The sequence below is a fragment of the Hyperoodon ampullatus genome (genome assembly GCF_949752795.1).
Source record: "Hyperoodon ampullatus genome assembly, chromosome: 2".
In the NCBI taxonomy this organism is placed as follows: Eukaryota; Metazoa; Chordata; class Mammalia; order Artiodactyla; family Ziphiidae; genus Hyperoodon; species Hyperoodon ampullatus.
This window is the reverse complement of record NC_136915.1, coordinates 177,860,017-177,868,601: the sequence shown is the minus strand read 5'-3', so window position 1 is coordinate 177,868,601 and position 8,585 is coordinate 177,860,017. Positions and strand designations below refer to the sequence as shown.

The 8,585-nt window shown below is 55.2% G+C and overlaps 1 protein-coding gene across 2 annotated transcripts in view; it reads right to left on the bottom strand.

Moving 5' to 3' along the window:
- Positions 1-261: 261 nt before the first annotated feature.
- The window catches only part of SUSD4 (sushi domain containing 4), a gene marked incomplete at both ends in the record, with an annotated part of 130,567 nt that continues 122,243 nt past the window's right edge, over positions 262-8,585 (bottom strand). Inside the window, 4 exons of one of the 2 annotated variants that reach the window (XM_079727887.1) lie at positions 262-290; positions 1,245-1,627; positions 5,399-5,543; positions 6,411-6,608. In XM_079727887.1, the coding sequence (XP_079584013.1) occupies positions 262-290; positions 1,245-1,627; positions 5,399-5,543; positions 6,411-6,608 (755 nt within the window). The remainder of the gene's footprint in view (positions 291-1,244; positions 1,628-5,398; positions 5,544-6,410; positions 6,609-8,585) is intronic. The other variant, XM_079727888.1, reaches the window with a different exon arrangement.

Genomic DNA, 8,585 nt, shown 5'->3' with positions numbered 1-8,585 from the left:
GGACCACACAGGGTCTCCCCCCATCCTTTCTGTTCCTCACTGGTCTTGGCAAATCCTCAAGTTTCATTTAAAAGCACTGCCACTGCCCTTGGTGTCAGCCTCACTGTTGAGTCCGAGATGTACGATGTGAGTCACTGTCCCCATGTTGAGAAATTAGAAAACTTCCTCCATCCCCCCAAGCTCTGTCCTCCAGAGGCCTCACTCCAAAGTACAAGGTGCCCATCCCCAAAGGGGCAGCAGAATCATCAGGACTTTTTCCAGTTATGGATCTTCTTCCATTAGAGGGATCTCTGTAAAAGAAGAGATGGTTATTATACTAATACACCGGAAGACACCGCAAAGATCTGGAATCGTGAGCTTTAGTAAAATGTCTACAGTTCCTACAAATCAGTGAGAAGAAGAAAATGCTAAGTTCCACATATCAGTGAACAAGCAAATAAACCGACTCCTCTGTACAACGTTATTTGCTGGAAAATATACTCAGCTCATAAAAAATAAACTGTTAGGCTTCGACCTTGCACCCTACTGGTCATACAAACCAAAAGGTTCCAAGTTCAAGTACAGAGAGGCAGGGTGGTACTGGAGAAAAGGAAATCTATGAGGAACCAGGGGACCCCTGTTTCCATGTGGTTACTGCTACTTACTGTCAATATAAGCTGGAATGAGTGTTCTCATGTGTAAAGTGGTGCTGGTGCCTCCTTGCCCCGGGAAACACAGTCCTAATTAGTCTGATGCATTTTTACTATTTTGCCATGAGCTGCAATCTGCCTTTCCTTGCAGTAGGCACATACACATCTTTTACTTCACCCCTGATAAACATAACCTGCATATACCCAGAGCTTCTCCAGGGCTGGGCCCTCGTGCCCGCATCTGGGTTTTCCCTTTTAGCACGTGTGCGTTACCTTGGTACCAAGCACCACTTTCAGAAGTCCTGCCTAATTAAGGGAGAAAAAAGAAAAGCATCCTGGATCATACGGATGCTATGAAAACCAAGTTCCGCCCACTGTGGCCTTTCTACTTTGGATGGCTTCGTGCTCTTTTAGGCCTCCGGAAATTTCAGTTAATGGGCTCATCACTTGTGAGATGATGATTTCTTCCAATAACTGGCCCTGCCCACGGCCTCTACATGCAGAGAGAACAAGATGCAATTTAAGCTGAGTGAGACGGTAGCACTGATTTGGCCCTGAGCTGGGAGCATGGTGGGTCTGTGCAAGGGTGGCCCGGGCCTCGGGGCAAATGCTTACCATCTGCAATGTCAATGCCTGGGCTGGTGGATGCCACCTCCCCCGCCGTGCTGGGAGCTGTGTCAGGGTTGTCGGAAGCGGGGCGGGTGCCCCCTTGGCACGTGGGAGGTGAATACAAACTCTGGAGCAGCTCCGAAGAGCCTGAGACGCTGTCACGGGTTCCTGACTCCCCCGGGCCCGTGTCCGTGTCCCCTGAGCCAGGGTATGCTGGGGGGCTCTGGTCGTCCACGGGTAAGGGGCAGCCCTGGCCCACGGAGGACAGGTACCCTGGGCCTAAGGCACTCAAGCCGCCACTCACAGCCTCGTCATAGGACGGGAGCATGACGGGCACGCCGTCTACCACCACGAAGTCGGGGTCGCTGCTGGAACTCCTGGGAGGCCCCCTGTGGAGAGGAAAGTGGTGCTAATCTGTCAGGTGACAGGTCACCCCGGGAACAAGGCCACAGTGCCCCCCACTGCAGCTGGGGTCCTGGGGGCTGCGGAGCCCTGGGAGGAGGTGGTGCAGGAGATCCAGCCTCCCTGCCCGGTCCCCTCCGGCAGACGGTGCGTCCACCAGGGCCACACTCTGGACAGGAGAGGTTTTCTTCTCCTGCTTCCCTCCTGGCCTCTTGCCACCTCTGGGCTCCACTATCTCCTCATACTTCCTTCTTCCCCCCATTGGACCTCTGGCCTTGGCCTTATGGTCATAAGCCTGAGAACAGGGGACTCTGTGGCCCATTCCAACCGAGCATCCCAATGTGCCCCTGCAGTGTCCCTGAGGAAGCCTGTTGGAAATGGAACCGTACCGTTAAAAGCTTGGGAAACCGTGGACCCTAAGTGCCCCTTTCAGTTACCCCTGTGCTTCGTATGCTTCGTGTTTGTTTTCTGCTACGGTATAAAAATCACTCATTTTTAGTCAAGACAGAAAAACAACAAAACAGAAAACAAAGGAACTCTGAACACCATCTCACTACCTGTTCCGGGTCTGTGGGCTCACGGCCGCCCCCCGACCCAGCAGCCACCTGAACCTAAGCTCCGCCCATGCTGCCCGGAGCGGGGGTTCCCTTACGCTGGCACACACGTGGTTCTGGCCTTGCCCTTGGCCTCCGGTCCCTTGCACCTTCCACACCGCGGGTCTGATGCCAAAGCCCGAGCTCCGTGACCACTCTCTGCTCCTGGTCCCTGGAGGAACCGGGGTGGCAAGTGGCCGATGGAACTTGGCTCCTTATTTCCTCGGCTGGGAACTGGTGCTGAGTGATGTGGCCAGAAGGTAAAATATTAGGAGGAGAAGACAACCCAGCTGGGGGGGGGGGGGCGGTGTAGACCCTGAACCCCTGCACGCCAGCGGCAGGGCCTCCAAAATCTGAGGACTGTGATGTCTGGACGCTGGTGTTTGAGGTGGAGGAAGCGTCAGGACGCCTCTCTCCGACACTCGGGGCCACTGGCTTTTTGGAGCATCTTGCTTAGAGATTCTGGCGGGGGACTCCTTGCTCCACCACCCAGAGATGGGGGAGATTGCAAGGCCCATGGCCCCCCCAAAGGCAGGAGCTGGGAGGAAAGGAAGAGTTTGCTCCAAATCCAACTTCTCTCCCCTTCCACAGCCCTCGTTAGTGGATCTGGAACGGGCCGAGCGCCCCTCCCTCCCTGGCCTCCACGGTCTCACACTGGCCTCCGTTCTCACTTAGGCCTCCCCACCTCTCACTGTCCCTTTCACCAGCAAGCTGTCTGGGTCAGGGCGACCCGATGGATGCCTCCGTTCTCCGTTCTCCCCCAACAAAAGCTCCCACAGTGGCAGCTTCTCCCGCCTGGTCCCAGCCCCATGGACTGTCATCAGCATCTCTTCAGTGTCTACACCTCTGGGACCTAGAGTAAAAAAGTCCTTCCTGGACCTGCTCTTGAGAATCTTGTCATCTATTTGCATAGCTGAGATCAACGTTTCCACACAACTAGAGAGTAACCTAAGATGGAAATAAATACTCGAGGGATTAAAGAAAAAAAAATCAAGTGAGTTTTAGGGACCATTTTTATTATTTATTTATTTATTTATTTATTTAATTCTTTTGGCTGTGTTGCACGGCTTGCAGGATCTTAGTTCCCCAACCAGGGATTGAACCTGGGTCCCTGGCAGTGGGAGCTCCACGTCCTAACCACTGGACCGCCAGGGAATTCCCTAGGGACCATTTTTAAACCATCTTAATATTTAGTCTCTATCCTGGAAACTTTGTTCCCAAGCCTATGTAGAAAAATAGCCCTACAGGCCACGTTCAAGTACTCCAGGGTACTATAAATCACAATATGTGGTTCAGCTTTCTCCTTATAACCCTTAGGCCTTCTTTAGATAGTCTAATTGCTCAATGATAGGACATGGTCCCTTGACCCATAAATAATAACGGTGAAGACAGAGCAGATGTCAGGTTGGAGAGGAAAGAAGATTCTGCCACCTCAGCTGGAGCTTGGCTGTGGCCCCAGGATGGTGTCCACACACTCTGGGCCTGGCGTGGATGCAGGCGCACACCCACCCCCGACCTAGCACACTTTCACGGCTGGGAGAGTGGGGTGCTTGCAGGTTGGGGGGCTCCTGCCGCCAGGAGGGGGCATTGCTACGTGGGATGAGGCCGTCCTGGGGGCGGGAGGTTGAGGGGCAAAGGTGAGTGGTGTTTTCCCCAGCAGCCCCGCCTGCTTCCCACCCCCGCGCCTGGCTGGGAGTGTGAGAGGCAATAGTGAGTTTCCTGGAGGGCGGAGTGGGACGCGGTGAGTCTCCGGGAGCTGCCTCCTCCACTAAGCAACACGCTCTTTGCCAGGGGCGTGGTACACGCGGCCCTGGGGGCCAGTTTGTCCCTGTGTCAGAAACAAATGCCCTTTTCTGACGCATGAGGTCCCCAAATGAGAAGACTCTGACATGGGCACAGGAATCCAAGGAGATACTTGATTCCCTTGGGAGCCCTGGCTGCTAGCATCCTATGATGTTCGGTGCCCTGACTTCCTTCTCACGTTCACAAACTTATCCCTGTGCTTTCCTTGTTTTCTTAACAATAAATTTATTTATTTATTTATTTTTGGCTGCGTCGGGCCTCCGCTGCTGTGTGTGGGCTTTCTCTAGTTGTGGCGAGCCAGGGCTACTCTCCGCTGTGGCGCGCCGGCTCTTCATTGCGGTGGACCCTCCCGTTGCAGAGCACGGGCTCTAGGGCGCACGGGTTTAGTTGCTCTGCAGCATGTGGCATCCTCCCGGACCGGGGCTCGAACCTGCGTCCCCTGAATTGGCAGGTGGATTCCCAGCCACTGCGCCACCAGGGAAGCCCATCCCTGTGCTTTCTAAATGACTCCTTCTTCCAGGAACGGTGACCTGCCAGCAGCAGTGCTGGGTGGCTCCTGGTTACAAAGGGCGCTGGTGTGCTCGGTTCCGGGCAAGGGGCCAGCGTCGGAGGGGCAGGGCCACAGGCTGCCCTGGGCACTGAGAGGACCGGACCACCTCTGAGGGACTTTGACAAGCTCGTCTCTGGTGATGACGACAGGGAGGATGAAGACACTGACCCAAGCTCACCTGTGCAGCCGAGAAGGATGGAGACTCCCCCGCTGCCCCTGCCCGCCCACAGGTCCCACTCGGAAAGCTCAGACCCTACTTGGAGGCCGAAGCTTACCAGCCCTGTCCTGGCTCCCCATCCAGAGCCTTTTCTCCTTCCTGAGACTTGCCATGGTTTTGCACACCGGTTTTGCACCTCTGTTGGGTCACGCACCTTGGACCTTGTCCCTAATTACTTCTGTGTCTTTCTTATCCTCCCTGTGGCCTGGAAGCTCCACGGTACGTAACTCTGGAGCTGCAGGCACAGAATGAGCAATGGAGGACCCCTGTGGGTGGGAGGTGCAGGGTGTGCAGCCCTGACTGTGCTTGCCTTCTCTGCACCCCTACAATGCCTGCCTCGAGAATATTTATCCAGGGAAGGAGGGAGACAGGGGCTCACGGGTTGGGGGGGCGGAAGGAGGGAAGTGAGTCTGTCTCCAGCTTGGTGTTCTGACCCCAGACACCCCAAAACCTCCCAGGCGAGTGTTTTTTGCTTTCTCCCCTATTCCCCCTTAGAAGCTCAACTCTGCACTCATCAAGGCTGACCCTCCTGTCTCCTTGCTGCCCAAGGTGGCTGCACTGAGCCTGACCCAGGGTGGCCATGGGCTGCACTGACCTGGGAGGAAAGTGGGCCTTGAACTTGGTCTGGAACATCCTGGCCAGGATGACGAGCAACAGCACTAGCAGCACGCTGGTGGCCGTGAACGCCACGATCTTCCACGTGGTCAGGAGGGTCTCGTGGGTGCTGGGCCACGTTTGCTCTGCCGTGAGAGAGAACAAAGCAGCTGTGAAGCTCCCAGGCCATGACGGGTGCTGGGGCTCCCGTGTGCTCATTTGAGGGATTTGCCTTCTCTACTTCTCTGCACTCCACCCATACTGGTTCACGTTACCATCTGTGGGCCCCCAGATGCGCTGTTTTAACAAATGCTTCCCCCCCATCCCTTGCTGCATCCAGGGCAGCCATCACCCCTGCTTGGGGCAGGTGGCCGTGGCTACACCTGGAAAAAGCCGGGGCAAGCAGGCTGGACCGGGGTGGGCAGGAGACGGTGGTCGGACGTGCACGGGTGCTCAAGTCTCCGTCGTGTGGTCAGTACCTGGGTGCTCTGAGACCAGGGGTGAGGATGGTTTGCTAGTAATTTGTTATTAAGTGGGAAGCACTGACGCTTGCACGTGGCTTACGTTTTCAGAAGTGAGAGCCGGTTTTACCCATAATCATATCATCTGTGTTCAGATATGCATCTTGGAGTGGAAGAGAAAGGCTGAGTCATGCATCGCTTGGGTCACACCCATGGGCCTGTGTCCTTGTCAATGGAAGGGGACAAGGCTGGGAGAAGACAGAGTGCACAGAGGCCAGGTCTTTCCATGGATGCTAGGGGTCTAGGGACCCGTTCAGAGGGTCAGCATTGTACATGGGCATGGGCGGGTTAATACTCCTGACCCTCTGAACAGGGTTTGGAAGTATCAGCCACATGTATCCACAAAGATGAGTTTCTAGATCCAGTCCCTAGCACCGCGTGTGAGGGGGGAGGGTGTGTGGGAGGAGGGACGGGGCTCAGGACACAGCCACCCACCCACCACTGTGAGTAGTTTGAACCTGGACCATCCAGGGACGCCCTCGACGTGCTCACCTGACTTGATGCAGTAGACTTGATAGGAAGGAAACCACTCCCCGTACTGGCACGTGATGTACTTATAATCACTGGTGAGGCTGTAGCCGGGATCGCAGTAAAACTCCACCACGGTTCCGTGGTTGTAGCGCTCACATGGCCGCGGGTGGCAGATGAAATCGCCGTGACTCACCATGGGAGGTAGCGGACAGACTTGGGCAGTGGGGGAGAATAAGAGTTTCAGAACCACATGCTTATCCTGTCTGGACCCTCAAAACAGAGATTGAGCTCGGAGAACACATCCCTCAGAGATGCACTGATACGTGAATCCTCAGACTAGTGATGATGAGCTGTCCCCGAGACAGTCCCTTCGTCTGTCCCTCCACATGAGGTCAGACGAAAGCCTGCAGTAAGCTTCTGAGCATTGCCGCTGTCACGTGGCATTATAAAGTACCTCGTAAAAGAGAGGTTCGTTTTACATCACAAAGAGTATGCCTACTTAATAGACGGTGTTAAGCTGCTCTATTAATAATGCATGCTATTATGTGCCAGACAACCTAGTAAATACAATTGAGATATTTATGGACAAAATCTCCGCTGAAAGGAACAGCTATCCTGAGCCCGTTCCTGTGGCTATGGGAGTAATTTGGGACCATCCAAATCCCTGGGTGTGCCTAACCCGATCCTCAGATACCCTCCTGGGGTTTGGCCAGTGACGTATATGCAGCTCTTCTGCTGGCTCCGTGCAGGCCCAGGCCACAGCCTCCCAGTCATAGGCCCCCTGACCAGCACGGAGGAGCCTCGGGGCCTAGGCCTGGTTTGCCACCAATATACTACGTGACCTTACAGAGGTCACTTAACCAAATTTAAGCCTTGATTTTCTCCTCTGTAAAATGGAAGTTTATTCTACCCTTGATAATATTTCATGGTTTTTCTAACCCTCATATTCTATGATTTTAAGGGGAAGAAAAAGTTGTTTTCAGTTGCCTCTCTTGAACCCAAACTCCGGGTTGTCAGGTAAGAACGGTTCTGTCTCTGGGCCCAGAAAGACGGTTTTCATGGAGTTTAGTGCTTGTTCACTGATTCCCACACAGAGCCCTCTTTACTGGACAAGGACTCAGAACTGCCCTTAAACATTCCTCAAGAAGCAATCAAAGCCCAGACTACCGAGGCTGGCTTCAAACCCACACCTATGGAAACCACTATGAGCTTTGACCAAAAAAGGGAGAGAGTTAACTTTTGAGCCTCTTCCCAGGGGTACCCAAGCCCTGGGCAGTGGAGACGCACAGGCAGGCCTCAGAGCGCTCCCCACGCAGCCGCATCTGCAGGGAGCTGCCCGCCCCACACGGGCTGCTGGAATGTGGGTCGGGAGCTCTCTTCTGGCAGCAACCCGGGCACTGGGGCTGGTCAGCAAGATGGGCCCACCTGATGGGGGTGTCCCATGGCTTGGGGCCAAGAGGCTCTTTTTTTTTTTTTTTTTTTGCGGTACGCAGGCCTCTCACTGTCGCGGCCTCTCCCGTTGTGGAGCACAGGCTCCGGACGCGCAGGCTCAGCAGCCATGGCTCACGGGCCCAGCCGCTCCACGGCATGTGGGATCTTCCCGGACCGGGGCACGAACCCGTGTCCCCTGCATCGGCAGGTGGACTCTCAACCACTGCGCCACCAGGGAAGCCCCAAGAGGCTCTTTACAGACACTCTCTCTCATCCTGCAAACAATGCCACGAGGCAGATCTTGCTGGCTCTTTTCAGAGTCAGGGAAACAGCAACCCAGAGAGGCCAAGGTCTCCAGGAGCAGCTGGAGGGGTGGGTAGGAGCTCGGGCTGAGCGCTGGCTCAGCTCCACACCAGCCGGATGGCCCTGAACAGGTCGCTTCTCATCTCCGAGCTCCAGTGGCCTCATCTGTAAAATGGGAGCATCTGAGGGTTATTCTGGGGTAGGCTGGCCAGGCCTCCGTTCTGAGCTGACATGATGTAAAGATAACCAGGAACCAGGCATCTACAGAGAGGGGTCGTAATGAGGCAATTGCTTCCGCAGGTGATGGAAAAACCTACGTGGACAATGAGGCCCCTGAGATGAGCAGCAGCGGGAAGCCACTACTGCCCCTGGGCGGGTGGGATGAAGGTGTCCTAGTGGCCGGGCCCCTGTGGAAGTCGGAGCCACGGAGGCGATCCTGTGGGAGATGGAGGCGGCGGAAAC